General features: G+C 43.8%; 1 protein-coding gene across 2 annotated transcripts in view; it reads right to left on the bottom strand.

Moving 5' to 3' along the window:
- CDK19 (cyclin dependent kinase 19) overlaps window positions 1-10,316 on the bottom strand; it is a gene marked incomplete at both ends in the record, with an annotated part of 114,040 nt that extends 103,724 nt beyond the window's left edge. For both annotated transcript variants that reach the window (XM_079532965.1, XM_079532966.1), the window contains one exon: window positions 10,189-10,316. In XM_079532965.1, the coding sequence (XP_079389091.1) occupies window positions 10,189-10,316 (128 nt within the window). The remainder of the gene's footprint in view (window positions 1-10,188) is intronic.
- Window positions 10,317-15,910: the final 5,594 nt, after the last annotated feature.

The following is a 15,910-nucleotide window of genomic DNA, read 5'->3' as shown; positions in this document are numbered from 1 at the left end:
TTAAAGCATTTCCAGGACAATGGCCTTTAAACATTACTTCCTCATACCATGTCCTTCCACAGAATCTCAAAAAAGATGCTAAATACGTATGAAAAAATACACAATTGTCACACCACCTACGGCAGATGCTCTTTGTGCATGTGATGAGGCGACAGCTGATTGATAAAAGACAAAACAGCCATCTGAGCACTAACCACACCTCATGTCATAGAAAAAAATATTCATTTTCCCCACTATAACAGGATCAAACAGAGTGGGGAACAGAGATTTGTTAACAGCAACATGACACAACTAAAACTAGTCCAGAATCATTGGTTCTGACCTAACCAAATTCTTTTCCACTTTCCTGTAGTTCCTAAGTCATAAAATTAAAAGCACAGAAACTGACTAACTGCAAACAGAGACTATTTTGCAGTCACAGCCATTGACAGATGTTTAAAATCTCTGTAACAACAGAAAACTGGAAATCACATCAGTCATGGCTTAGCCTTTATGTTTTAATAACAAAACATCTTAGGAGGAAAGAAAGCAAACTTCAGCCACTGCCCCACCACTCCACAGCCATTGCGGAAGACACACAGGACCTCAACCAGCCACAGGGCTGGTGTAACTGCTAAAATTAGGCTGCCTCCAAAATACCTAGAGTGAGTGAGAGCTGTGAATTTCAAACGAGTAGGTTCATGTTATAGCAGATTGGCATAAGCAGACCTGACAGCCTGTTTATATATTTAAAAGCTGGAGTGTTCACATTAAACTTTGAAAGCTGTAAAATTATTCTGCCGCTCTAGGTAATTTCTGCCAGTGTTTGCTGTATTAAAGCAGGGGATGGAGCTGTACCTTATCTTATTTCTTTCTAGACAGGCTTGATTACAGATAATGAACAGCTTTAGGAAATACCTCCCTTCTGGAAAGGCTACTGCATCTGAGAAGCAGCAAGGAGAAAAAAAGCTTCAGAAGGAAAGAAGAAACAAGCTTTTACTTATCAGTGAATTATGTGCCAAGGCCACAGATCCAGGGTCCTTTAAACTTTGCCAAAAATGAGTCTGCCTTTTGTTTCATAAAATCACTTACAAGAAGAATGTTTGTGACTAACCACAACCTTCGATTATATTAGCCATCTGTTTTTCAGTAATTTTAAAAGTCCTAAAACAATAGTGTAAAAACATACTGTAAATCCACAGCTCAGCACACAAGGTCTCTTTCTTCAGTGCAAATCTAGCTAAATACTACAACTTCTATAGGCAGGAAAACACTGTTAAAATACCAAATATTGAGAAGCCTGTAGCTCTTTTGTAAGAACTCCAGTTTGATACACTGCAGAACTTCTTTTCTTCAGACTTTCCAACTGAACAAAGAACACGTGACATCTTCAACTGTCTTTACCAAAACTACATGAAAGCTCACTAACACAACACGGATCTAATTCTAAATAACAATGGTAACATTCGTGACCTAGTTAATAACGTAAAATATGTCCAAAAGCTACGGTCCAAATCATTAGAAAGAAGTAACATCCAATATTAATAAAGCATCTCTATTTTTTTTCCCCTTATTTCAATGTCAGAGGATCAAGATTTCACACCCCTACAGATGTATGCCAGCTGCTAAGAGTGCCTTGCTGCTTCCCAACAATTAAGACAATCTTTGGCCAGTAATCCCTGTCTGTTCCCAGGGAACTCAAATCAGTCTTGATTTCCTTGGAACTTGAAGTCCATGCATCATACAGTGAGAACAGGCTTTTCTTGCTCTTTTAGTAGCTTACTAGCATAGCCCTGACAAAACTTTACACCAACCTTTTCTCCTCACCTCTGAACTCATGCTAGAGGTAGAATAAATGGCATTTCACTTGTAATGATCTTTCGACTGACATGAACTGAAGGTCAAATTAAATTTGGTAATTTGTCTACCTCTGTTTCTCATTTGAAGCATGACAGAACTGGGCAAAGAAACAACTGGTTATCCTCTGCAATGACTGGTTTTAATAAAAGGAACAAACACAAAGCTGACTTTGAAGTCGACAGTGTCCTTGGGAACATGGTAACAGCTCATACAGGAATTCTGTTTCAGGAACAGAAGCATTCAAAGAGACTGAAACCCACTGCTACACTAATTGCACTGAACAAAGCCACAAATACAGCACTTCTCACCGAGCAAGGCACTAAAATCTAATCATCAACCCATAGGAATTCATTGAAATTTTAACGCTGCTCGGTGATCACCTTCTCTAAACACCTTCATTTTTGCAGAATTCATGAACCATACGGGTAAGAAGCCCATCTCCTAAGAGGATCTACTTGGGAGTGAAACAGCTCATCTCTCGCTGTTGGCATTTCATTCAAGAGCAGCCTTCACGCCACCAGATCTCTTCAGGCACCAGCCTCCATGACCTTGCAAAGCTATGGGAGAATTGATCAAGGGCACTTGCAGTCAGAGCAGTCAGTCCTATGTTACCTGCCTGGGTGCAGCAGGCACTCCAGTTAGGGCAGGGAAAGGAAGGAGGGACAGAACAGGCAGGAAACCTTTTCTGGCAATGTAGAGAGGACTTACTTTTTCTGCAATTAATACATGAGGAAACCAGATTTATTGCCTCAAAGTAGTGGCAGTGTCCTACTTCACCTCTGGACATTGTTTCCTTCCCAGAAGATCTAGCTTCTGCCCCCCAGTCAATTGCCTATTATGTTCACTTTCCTTTGACCGTAAGAAGAAATCAATTGCCATCTTCTACTTGTGGGGAATGGTAATCAACAAAATAACCTTACTGCATACAAGGTCCAGTTTCTGAAAACCTATATTTAAAAGCATATGAAGGCTATCCACAATTCATATTTATACTCTTACCCATGAGTTTGCAAACCAGCATGTGCAGGCAGCTGTAGCTGAGGCTCTGCCTATTGGAATGCTTGACTTCTTGTGTGGTTTCATCTACACAATGAATGACCCTAAAGCTGTCCAAAATCATAAACCTTGTGGAAAACAGATGACAACTGAGACTGAAATGAGAAGTTATGCAGTAGCCTTAACCAAAAATTTATTAAAAAACTGCTAATCCCAAAAAATACAGAAGCAAGCAACGTTCCTCATAATGTCAACTGTTCCAGTAATCCCTGTTCCTTCAGTCTTTCTCACAGTTCTTCAGTTGTAAAGAAAACACCCGCTAATTTTGAAAAGGTCACTTAGCTTTTACAACATTCCTTTGAGCCAGTCTTATCAGATACACTAATATTTCATGCAGTATCTCAAAGCGTACAGCTTAAGCAAAGACATGCTCCCACACCAAAGACTAAAAAAACACGAATGAGAAATTCAGATACAGAAGTATCCACTGATTTACAGACTATCACAGGATTTTGTTAATAACAACCAATTTGGATCTAAAATGTTTCTGTATTACTCCTTCTCAAATCTATTGAGATTGCTGAACTCACAAGAGTCATTATTTTGACTTTCATCACAGTTAGCGTTTTTACCTGTCAGTCATCTAACTGACAGTCAAATGATCCACATAAACAAAGTCCCCAGAGCAGGGAGGTGTTTTCTAAAGCTAAATTATTTAGATACATTCACTCATAAGTCAAGTCAAAACAGTAAAGGTTTTGCCTTTGCTACACAAAAATTGTTCTTATTTCCTAAAAGCCACACACTGAGCCAGACAATTTGATCCAAATGCAGTTGCCCCAGACAAGTTTCAGCATTCCTTCAGGCAAACATGCTGGTACTGAAATGGATTAATCTTTTTAAGTTCCAATACTTTAAGTTCTAATATTTTGCAAAAGAAGCTGGAAAAGTGCAGCCTGTGTCAGTTCAGAAAAGTGCAGTCAGTTCAGAAGATGCCATGCAGTCTGTGTCATCTTCAGAAGTCACACATAAGTGTATATAACATAGGGAAGGATCTTTAGAAGTGATTTTCAAAATCTTTTCCTATATTATGAAGATCCTTTCCCATATTATATACACGGTCTGCAATAACTTCTCAACTATACTTCAAGCAGCAGTAAGTGTATGTAATTACAGTCCTACTCTGCAGCGCAGAATTCAACAGTTAAAAAAAAAAAAAAGAGGACAAAAACTTGGGTCAGAGGGCATCTGTAAAAGTTATGTTTGATTAAGGCCACAGAAAAAAACATCATTTCAGGATATACTTTCAGAAGATATTAGAAAATTTAATGAAGGTGCTAACCATGTCACTCAGAGAAATTTGCTTACACTAGTCCACAGAAACAATGGTCATGCAGGCAACCAAGCCTGCAGCATTCTAAATCACGGTGATTTCTCAGTTTTTCTTTTTTAAACCATGCATAATGTGATAAGCTTGAAAGTAAAGTCACAAAGAAACACTCCTACTACAATACAAGGGATTACAGTGGATGACCCAGAAATACACCAACATGTTAAATTTCTGCCTAGTAGTTCACAAGAAATATTCAGCTTCTAACCTAGCTCCTCTTCTACTTCACAATGTACCTTCTTACCAAGTAAGATGAAGAAAGGGACCCATTTCTCTTTTTACTCTAGTTTCTTTTTCCTGCAGAGTTATTAGGAAACTTTTAACTCCTCAGTCTGTGACAGGATGCTTCTTATCTTCTCTGTCTCTTTTTACTTTAAAACAAAAAAGAAAAACCACTAAATATTGAGGGGTTTTCCTTCATAGGTTATTACGGAGGTTTTCCTTCATAGGCGTGAAGTTTTTTTTTCTGCATGAGTATTACTCCGCAAACTTGCAATAGCCTTCATGTGTTTCTCTCTAAACACAACCTCTCCTGCTTACCATCACCCACACTCATCTCATTTTTCCCTCAATCTCCTGCCACCGCCCCAAAGTCTCTTGCCCTCACCCCAGCACAAAATGAAACACCAGCAGATTGTTGCCTGCATTCTGACAGGCCCAGGCCACACGGCTCATCCCTGCGCTCAGAGAGCAACACGAGAAAGGACAAAATCACTACAGGAGAGATCACACGCGAGAGCCTGTGGGAAGCACTGAGAATTACTCATCACCATTCACACGGTCCATTTTTGGCAGGAAGCAAAGCCATGGTGTAGCTGTGCTATCAGCTCTCAGCACAATCATGAAATACTAATGAGCTCTTCCCAGCTCAGGGTTTTCCATGAGAAGGCACTGCAGACAACTAGTCAGACAGGTTTCTCTTAATTCTCCTGCTTCTTCTCACACATGTTAACACCACTCACTGCTACGAAACATTCTCAGGATTTGCACATAACCCCATATTTAGGTTCATCTGGCTACAAAGAGATCACATAGCAAGGTACCAACAACACCTTCAGCCGTTCTATCTTCCCCAAGCTAGCAAGCTTTTCAAGGGGGAAAAAAACAATGAAAGCGAGGAGCAAAAAACATCTTCTCTAGTACCATTAAAGGTAGAGATGTTGCAGCAGAGAAAGGAATTGCTCAAGATCATATCCATTGCTCTCTGATTTGGGTCAACATCCCTGTGATGCAGCTCATCACAGGGTTGCAGTAGCAAACAGCAACTACAACTGACAATTCAGAACACTTCAGTTCCAGAGAATGTCAAATAGTGAATGTGAAGTTTGAATAACTTATCACAGACTCTCAAATATCTTACAAGCACATACTTGCACTGGTACACAACGCTGTAGGTACACATTCAAGAACGTACATTCCTTACCACATCAAGGAGCTGTCTCTCAACAGCAAGGGCAGCTGCAGCATCCAAGCACTCATTGCCCTGTGACTGCAACCCCAGCACTGCTTGTTTGTAGCATTTAGTCAACTCCAGCGTGAGTTTCACTTCCTGACACACTTGTGCTTGATTAGTTCGGTATTTAAGTTTTGAAGAACAACAATTTGGGAGAAGCTCATTGTTACACTAATACTGATTTAGTAGATTACAGACTGCCTCTGCCTGTTCTAAGCTGCAGGTTTTCCACCACCAAAGTGATGTCGGTCATATGCGTGACCAGATGCAATCTCTGAGCAACACAGCAATGTCTGCAGAAATCCCAGTTGCCTGAGCCACACCACAGGAACGCCTGTTTGGTTCAGCGCGGCTGCTCTCCACAGCATTCCTCTCTTTATCAAGATTTTTCACATCTGCTTTGAACAAAAACGATTCATAATATTAAAAAATAATAACATAAAACTAAAGGTTACTTGGCAGGAAACAAAGCCAGCATTCTTGGGTTAGATTCATACTTACTCTGACTGTGGACTTCCCCTTCCTTTCTCTTCCCTAACTTTCACTCAACCCCTGGATGATGTGAGCACTTCATACCAGCATTAAGACATCCACACTTCTGCACACTGACACCACATGGAGTAGCACAGACTCCCCTTTAGCTCCAAGCTCTCAGTACTCATTAATAGGAGGGGAGGGGTCAACAGGGGCAGCGCTCACTCCTCAGCAGCCCCCAGCCCTTCTGCACACACCATATTGGAAGCTCCGTATTCCTGTCTTTCCCTGCACCCACCCACTTTTTAAAAGGTGTATTGAAACATGAGGATTAAAAATACTACATATTTAGGTTTTTGTTTTGTTTTTAAGAGTTCTTGGCAATTTTGTTTTAATAACCTCTGTTATCCACAGCCATACAGTGAGCCAAAGAACGGTAACTGAGACAGGGGAGGTTTATGTTAGATATTAGGAGGAAGTTTTACACACAGAGGGTGATGACACTGGAACAGGTTGCCCAAGGAGGCTGTGGATGCCCCATCCCTGCATGCATTCAAGGCCAGGCTGGATGTGGCTCTGGGCAGCCTGGTCTGGTGGTAGGCGACCCTGCACATAGCACGGGGTTAAAACTTGGTGATCATTGTGGTCCTTTTCAACCCAGGCCATTCTATGATTCTATATAACACGGCCACAGTGTGACAGAGAGCAGCCAGCTCAGCTGTTTGCTTAAAAGCAAGCACAAGTGGCAAGAACTAGAGAGCTTTTGCTCCCTCAGATCTGTCTCAGCTTTTACAAGTGCTACATTGGCTATTGCAGAACCAAGAACAGCCTGTTTCCAGTTGACTCCTGAATCCCATTACTCCTGGTGCATTCCTGCCTAACTAACAGCAGTATCTTCCCAGCTTGCTGACATGTCCAGACACACTCCTGCAGGTGAGCAGACGTACAGATGACGGAACGGAAATACCCTGCAGTGGCGTGAACTGACAGATCAATCTTCTCAAAGAGTACAGGGAAATAATTCAGACATATGCAACACCACCACCACCAAAAAACTAACAGAAATTCCAACCCACGCTTTTTCCTACAAATTGCCTCCCCTGCAATAAGGAAGTATAGGAAGCCTAACTAAAAACACCATCGTGGCTGAAACTGAGCAAAGAAAAAGCAAGGAATGTACCGAGAAAAGTAATGCAAAACGAATCATACTGTCCCAGCCATGACTGGGTAAGTGTAGTTTTACTGGACAAATGCAAGTTGGTGTCCAAAGAAACATTAGCAAAGTCAGCATACTATTGTTGAGGTGATATGCACACAAAAATAACAGGTTTTCCAGCTACATGAAAAACTAAGTACCTAATATTGACAGCTGGACTGCAATCACAAAGTTTATTTCCATATTCTTACTCCCATCCCCTCCAAGCCACCGGTCCAGCTTTAGTGCACACTGAAATAAGCTATTAGACAGCTTACACAAAGACCTGTTTTCTACCCCTTCTGGGCTACACAGATACTGAGATTTTACAATCCAGATGTCTTACTTATCTAAGCATATAATGAAGGTAATACTTCTAGATCTCATCAGGCCACACAAACACTACTGGAAAAGATACTCAGGTGTTCAATATGCTTATATGACATGCAAATGTCAGACCAACATTGTTCAGACCTGACTGCCTACTAAAAAAAACGCTTTAATACTTCACTTTCACAGAAATCAATCAGCTCACTAGAAACGTGCCCAAGCGATATTCCACTCCAGGTTGAAAAGGCCAAACTCAGTTGTTATTTCACCTAAAAACTTCTTCTATACCCAAGCCATTCACTGAGACCCAAGCAACCACTTTTACAAGCATTTGATCCAACAGCTTGCCAAGCTTCGTATAAACACATTTTACTATTTCATAAAGTTTCTGTGCCAAGTTTTTGAAACATAAAGTGACAGGCTCTCTGTGGAATTGCTGCAGAGGCTCTCAGTGCCCCCAGCCTCCTGAGGCTGCAAACCGACTATGAGATGCCAAGCAGCCAGAATCTAATACAAGACTGCTCTGCAAATTTGAAATACTAAAGCAGACCATGATCAGCCAAAGAAGAATTCCTTTACATGTGCCTCAAAATCCCCCAGTGATCAGCACGTAATAAATATGCATCACTGCTGAGCTTCTGTTTTTCTGTTGGAAAAGTTTCTGTCATTAAGAAACCCACAAATTTAAAGATTAATGGTTAATATGCTCCACTGCATAAAGATATTTTAGCTATCTGCTTTTTCTCTTCCCATAAAGAAATCACCTCATCTTAATGATTCTTTTAACTTGTTCACATCTTATTTTCACCAAAGGTCCAGCAGTTACACAAACCAATTAAGAGTGAAGTTTCTTACCCCATAACCCAGTTTCCATGCTTCACGAAGCAAAACTTGACTTCTTACAGTGAAGTTACATTTGTGTCCCATTACTCTGCATTTCAATCTAATTGACCACTTACTGAAACTTCTCACTTCCTCTCCCAAGCTGGCCTGCTCACAGCTCTAGTATATCAAAGCTGGATATAACCTATTTTTTGCCATGCTTACTTCTGATTTACTGCCTATTTGCATTTCACAGAATCACAGAATGGCCAGGGTTGGAAGGGACCTCAAGGATGATGAATCTCCAACCCCTCTGCCACATGTAGGGCCACCAACCTCCCCATTTAATACTAGACCAGGCTGCCCAGGGCCCCATCCAATCTGCCCTTGAACACCTCCAGGGACAGGGCATCCACATTCTAATGCTACTACTTAAAGATTTTGAAGACGTGTCCTTTATGGTGTTTTGCAGCATCACTGTAATTCTGAAGGAAACAAGGCAGATAAGCTAGAGACAGTCTTTTTTTGGTCATAAAAACAGTAAACTCTAGATTCTACCTCTTTTATATCGTTCCTTCATGCAGTAATACCCAGGAAGGCAGTAAAGTTTCTTTTTAGAGTTAGTTACGCTCTATTTTTCAGGCTGCAGAGCCAGTTAGACAGAGAAGAGCTCACCTCTCAGTGCCAGGTCCCTCACCTGAGCCAAACTGCTGACTCTGTTACTGATCCCTTTGATATTACAGCCGCTTAGCTCACAGTTTAAATTGTTGAGAAACACATGAATGCAATTTACTCCTATAAAAAGAAGCCTAGGTTTCTTTATTAATCTAAAGCAGCATGCCATCAATCACTTCCAGAGCTGCATAAAACAACCAAAAAGCCATTTTTCCATACTCAGTCATTTCAAAGTTCCAGCTGCCTGGAATTGAAGGCTCATCAGCGTTTGGCTAGAAGGGTGCCACTTCAGGTTTATGAGTCTTTAGAACGTGCTTAGTACACTTCTATAAGTACAGTCCACGTTTGTGCACCATTCACAAGACATAATAAATGAAAAAGTGCTTAAGGGCCCTTCCAAAAGGATGGGGCCGGGGTCCGAGTTCAGCCCTGTACCAGTGCCTTCTGGAGGCCTGTGGCGCTTTTGGCAACCCCAAATGGCAGCGTGAGCTCTCCAACCCACAGCGTGCGAGCTGTATCCTTACGACACCTTTCAGCCGTCTCTCCCTCAGAGGCAAGAAGGAAGATCTAGAGACACGAGCGGGCTCAGCGACCCGCCTAGACCAAGCCCGCGTAGACAGCAGGGCAAAGAGACGCGGTGGCTCTACTGCGGGTTACGGGGACAGGTGGCGATCCGCAAAGGGGAGCACCCAGCCCCCATCCCGCAGCCGCGGCTATAGCGGCCGGAGGAGCTGCCCGGCATCCTCGGGGCCGCCCGGCTCACCGGAGCGGCGCTCCGACGGGTCGCGGCCGCCTCAGGCTTCCCGCCCGCGGGGCAGAACCCCCGACGCGAGCGCGACCCCGCGAGGCGGTGACGGACACGCGTGGGCAGCCCGCGCACCTGCCCGCCCGTGCCGGGAAACTTTCCGGGCTGAGGGTGGGGGGAGGGCGGGCGCGGACGGCGATGTGGGGGGGCCAGCGGCGGCGGTTGGCGACGCGCGGCCCCGGCGGCGGTTGGCGGCGCGCGGCCCTTACCCGTCCTTGCGGCGGGCCTTGTAGACGTGCCCGTAGGTGCCTCTACCCACTTTGCAGCCCTCGTACTCGAACAGATCCTCCACCCGCTCGCGCTCGGCCGCCAGCTTCGACTTGAACTCGTAGTCCATGTCTCGCCCATGGGCGGGGAGGGACGGGAGGGGGACGCGGCGCCGGATCAGCACCCCCGGCCGGCGGAGCCCCCTCCCGGCGCCGCCATTTCCGGGGCTCGCTGGGGGCGGGCGGGATGGGGGGGAGGGGGGGCGGTTTGTTTTTGTTTTGGTTCGGGGCTTTTCGGCGGGGGGAGGGGGTGCGCTCCGCCGCCACCCGCTTCAACTGGGTTCCTCGCGGCGCGGCGCGGGGCACGCCGGGAGTGGTAGTGCGGCGGCAGGCGCCGGCCCCGGCGGTGTGGGCGGGACAAGGCCGCGGCTGAACTACGACTCCCGGCATGCCCCGCGCCGCCGCGGCTAGGCGGCGTCGGCGCACTGCGCGCCCCGGAGACGGCGAGCACTTCGGCGGCCGCCGGGAACTTGCCGACTCTTAACGTCGCGGGAGCGGAGAGACCGCCACCCGGCTCGGCGACTCCTGCGCCGAGACGGCGCGAGCCCCGCTACCGCGGCCATCGCGCACAGGGCCGCGAGGAGAGGGGTGCCGCGATGCGGTGCGGCAAGTTGTTTATCTCGGCAGCTGCCACTCAACGCTTGGCTCCACCTTTCGCTCGATGTCGCCCCCTGATTGGCCAGCGTGGCCCCGCCCCCACGGCCCCACAGCGGCTCCCGCCGCCGAGCCGAGCCCAGCCCGGGCCGCGGGCGTTGTGCTGCGGGGCGGGGCGCGGCGTCTCCAGCTCCGGGGGGAGGCCGCTGGTTGGGCAGTGGCGGGGATCGTGAGCGGTTGTGTCGGGGTCCGGCTCGGGGAGCGTCGCTCACCGGTGTTAGAAGCGCGGATTTTCCACGCTCGTTGTTTATACCAAGAATCACGTGGACAGAGTTGAGCGTTCACCTGCAAACGCCGGCTCCCTCCTGACTGGTGGTGGGGCCTGATGGTTAGATGCCCTCGCGCCGACTCTCGTCCCTTCAGCGCTAAGCGTGGAGATGGTTAGACAGATGTGATGATGCCGACGGGTTCATCTGCACAGATACATAGTGAAGCCTTTTAAAATTACATTCCAACCAATTGTTCCACGATTTCTTTGTGCCAAGCTCTGCACGGGGGGCACAGGGCAAAGCCAGAGGAGAAAGGAGGGAAAAGCACCGCCCGCCCAGCAGTTACCTGCAGTGCTGGCAGGAGGAGCAGGCCGGCTGTTGTGCCTTCCGGAAAGCCCCCTGTGCTGATCTCTGACCGCCAGAGCTCTCACAAAATGATTGCTCCTTTACCAACGTAGTGTTTCCCACAGAACCACAAGTACTGTTAGGTTGGTTTTTTTTCTGCAGCTGCAGATATGGATCTTCCTGAACAACGCTCCATGGGGAGCTGGCAATCTTCCTAAATGCAGTAGCGACCATTTATCTTTCAACGTCCACGTTAAAGACGTTTGCTAAAATTAGAGCTAACCATCTACCTTTTGCAAAGCACTCACATCTTTAGTCACCTAGTAATCAAATCCAGCGCTGAAAAGAGAGGACATAGGCTTGCAAAGACAAACGTGCCTCAGAGGGGTGTATGTTGGTAATAATAAACTCCACGAGTCCCCGTTGCTCACTTTGACCAAAATAATAATTGTTTTTCCCTATTCTCATCACGGATGCTTTTGTTTTCTGCACGACAGCTCTGATTTTCCTGTAATTTGCTGTGTGTCTGCAGCCCTGGTTGGAGAGGGTGACAGAGCACCCAGGTATGGAGGCTCAGCCTGGATGGCAGCTTTCAGCCTAGGCAGATCAGTTCTCCACCCGGTAGCACACCCAGCTCTTCAGTGTTGCAAATGGCTGTTTTATTCTTCCATAAACTGATTGTGCTCTGGCAGTAAACGCTTCACCCCTCACTGCTGCTGCTGGGAGGCTGTCTGACAGAAACTTCTCTCACAGGAAAGCCTTTTTTTAACCTTCAAACCTGCATTTCCTTGGGACTTGTCTACATCCATCTTCCCATGCAAATACTGCCCTAAAGTAGCCTTTCTTTCCCTCCTGTGTGTATCCCCTGCCAGAATTATTTATAGACAGCAATCTCATCCCCTCACACCCTTTATTTTGCTGGACTCAACAAGTCACGCTCTTCTCATTCCCCTAATTAGCTCCCTACTCCCCCTTCTTTGGATCACCTTATGGTATTTGCAAATCCTGCAAAGGAGAGTTTTTGTGTAACATCTCATATAGGCATTACTCCTTAACTGTATGATTCATTGGAATCTGAGTTTATGAATTCACAGTTAAATAAAATGCTTTTTTTTTTTTAATTGAACAATTCATTTCCACTTTTTTTTGCCCTTGAGAAGTTTGTGTCTGTTTAATACTAACACAGAATGGGACTCTCTCTGATCACTACCAAAAATGGAGGTTTGGCTGATACCAAGGTAGTTATGTAAATAGCAAAATGTTATCTGTGCTCCTGTTCCTACTCTCATGAAAGAGCCTTACTTTCAGTTTTTGAAGCCTTACATTGGCCACAGAATCAGCTAAGCAGATCCAAGTTTAGGCCAGCTCGGAGTCCAGTAAGAATAAGATTGCCTTCTTGTTTGAAGACTGCAGAAGTTTTATCAATTTGCAGCTAGAACATGAGGATGAGCACATTTGTCTCATGTTGCAACTGGAGCACGTGGCAGGATTCTGCTTCAAATTCTTACTGTATTTTGTCCTATTTGGGGAATCTCTCATTTCTGAACTGCCCTTTGGCAGCAGTCCTGAGCGATTGCATTCCTGACCAAATGGCTGCTGCTTCTTCGGATGGGTTTCCTACCATTCTTGAATATTTTATTATTGTGTTATAAATGTCTGTTCACGACAGAAATTAATGTAACTTTTTAAATATATAATGCCCTATCTTTTATTAATTGTAGTGATACAGAAATTCTGAAAAGTCCCAGCAAAGCAAATAGAAGCTAGTGTGATGTTTCTCAGGCGGACAGCGTAACTGGAGATGAGGGGTTGTTGCTTGTTAGCATCACCATTTCTCCACAAATTTTGATGGTTACGTAGTGCCCAGACTATAGGAAAGGAAAAGTGTTTCAAGCAACTGAAAGTTGAGGAACTGAATATTCCCACCAATTCTCTATTCTAATTCTCCTAGAGAGATAAAGCATGAATTTCTAGCGAAAATAAGAATTTAGTCTGTTAACATTTTCACATCAAGAAATGGCACAGACCATTTTTTCTTTCCTTTGCACATAAAATACAGTGTTTAACTTTCTTTCCAGCTTGTCTTCACTTCACTTCCTGTCTTGATAAGTTGTATTTTCTGTCTAAGCCAATCTCTTACTCTTCTCTTTAAGTACTGGTGAGATAAAAAAATATAGTTTGTTTTCTGTTAATTTCTTAGGCCACATCTGGAAGGAGTTGCACCACTCTCCTTGAAGGTTTTTACTTGTTAATGCAGCGGGAAATTTTGTATTCTTAGGGATCAGAGACAGCATATTTCCAGTAGATCTTGAGTGGGGCATTAATAAACCTATACAATGTTTACTTATGTCTGTCACATTTGAGTTGATGGTGTTTCTCACACATCTCAGAAGTCCAAGGAAATTTGAGAAAATTCAGGAGAAATAGCAGTCTCACATGAATTGCACCATTATCTCTACAGAAGCAGAACAAAACTCATAGTTCTGTTCCAAAAGTGCAGAAATTTACTAGGAATTTTTAAACACATCAGTATGAGGGGCTCATGAAAGTGGGCAGCATGTCAGATGATTTCTAATAGGTGTAGCTGAGAACGTCTCTACCTGGCTGTAAGTTCAGACATTTTCATTCTAGGTAAAGCTGTACATTTTGGAACAGTTTCTGTTGGTTAACTTCAAAACACCTATCATAAATTTATTAACTTTATTAACTTAGAAAATGAAGTACATAACTAAGGTGCACTATCCAGATTTTACAATAAATCTAGAGAGCATGCTAGGAATGGGAGATGGGAGTCCTGAATTCTGCTACCATTATATAATTAATTGGCTAGCTCTATGTTTTTAAAATTCATTTTTTAACAGTACCACAATCCAAATACTACTAAAATAGAAACCTTGTGCTGCTTTTCTTGAATATAATCCAAGATACTGGTCTCAAAATAGGCAGTACTGCTTTTAACCGTCGTTGAATTTTTCCTGAGAAAAAGAAAACTCTCACAAAAATCACAAAACCTATCCCCTGCCTTCTCTTTACAGACTAAAACCAGCAAAGTAAAAGCAAACTAAATCCACACTGCACGATGTGCCTCAGTTCATCGTTGTACAATTACAGCCCAGCCTTACCACTGATCAACAAGTGTCATCACAAGTATGTCTTCTTAGCGTACCCAGTCTCCATGAATTGTGAAACAAGACAAGTCAGCTTATTTCATTTACAGTACAGCATGCAGTACAGCATATTTTCTTCAGTTTTTCAGAGAAGGCTCAAAGTTGGGATAGTGTTAACTATAGCCATCATGTTTTCATCTGATAAACGGCATGACAGCTGGTTTGGAGGGCCAGTCATTACCACCAGCATGAAGCAGGAGTTTAGAGAAAGCTTTGAACTCTAAAAATGTAGAATCTGCACCTCATTATGGAGAAAGCATAAACTCTAATTCTTAACATAGCAGCCAAAAATGTGGTACTTGGGAGTTTCACAGTTGGTGTCACTGAGATTCCTTTGGTTTTTCAATCTACTTGCACGATCAGTGTTCCAGCACCACCATATTCCATCTACTATTGCTTGCCTGACATTGGTCATAGTTTTCAGAAACTAAAATGATTCTCGACTTCCTTATAGAGTTTACTGATCTTTTTTTTTTTTTTTTTTTTTTTTTTTTTCCCCATGAACTGGGAAAAACTGTTGTACATAGAGAAAAATGAAAAATGATTCTTTAATTCCTAGGGAAAATACACTTGAAGTGTATAAAGAAGAATGAAGCAAAATGCACTCTGATAGCTTTCTGAAGTTAAACCTATCCTGCAGAAGAAACAGAACTGTGCTGAACAACCCAAACTTTATCAAGCTCAACTACTGCAACACAGCAGTAACTGTTATGTTTTAAACTGTTTCCATTGGGTAGAACAAGTTTTATACCACTTTACTGGGAGAATCACCCTAAGGACAAGGTATGGCTGCAGAAAAGTATTTCATCACAAATCTATGAAACAATATTTTATTTTCATACTGCTTCTATCCAGATAGATTGTGAAGCCCTGCTACAGCACATGTTCAGAAAGGCTTTAACAAATTGTAATTGGATGGGAGACATAGAACAAGGAATAACAGACTTCAGTTGTGCCAAGTGAGATTTATATATAGGAAAACCTTCGAGCAGTGAAGATAGTTATGTACTGACACTTCCAGGAGATGAGGTGTAATCATTAGATTAAAATCATCTGATGTTTTTTAGAGAAGGTAGATAAAATGTTATCAGAAATCCTGCAGGTGAGGAAGATTAACTTGAAGAGGAGGGGGGAAAGAAATCAGATTTCTTGTTTTTCCATCCTGTCTTGTTTTTCTATGATACTGCTATTCTGTGCAACTTTAGAAGAAGTGTCATCTCATGGGCTAAGTTAAAAGACAAAAGTTGAAAGACAAAAGAGAGAAGTGAACCATGAGTTTCCATGACAGAA

This window comes from Tetrao urogallus (genome assembly GCF_951394365.1).
Source record: "Tetrao urogallus genome assembly, chromosome: 2".
NCBI lineage: Eukaryota > Metazoa > Chordata > Aves > Galliformes > Phasianidae > Tetrao > Tetrao urogallus.
Note: the sequence above shows the minus strand (reverse complement) of the source record. Positions and strands in the feature narration are given on the sequence as shown.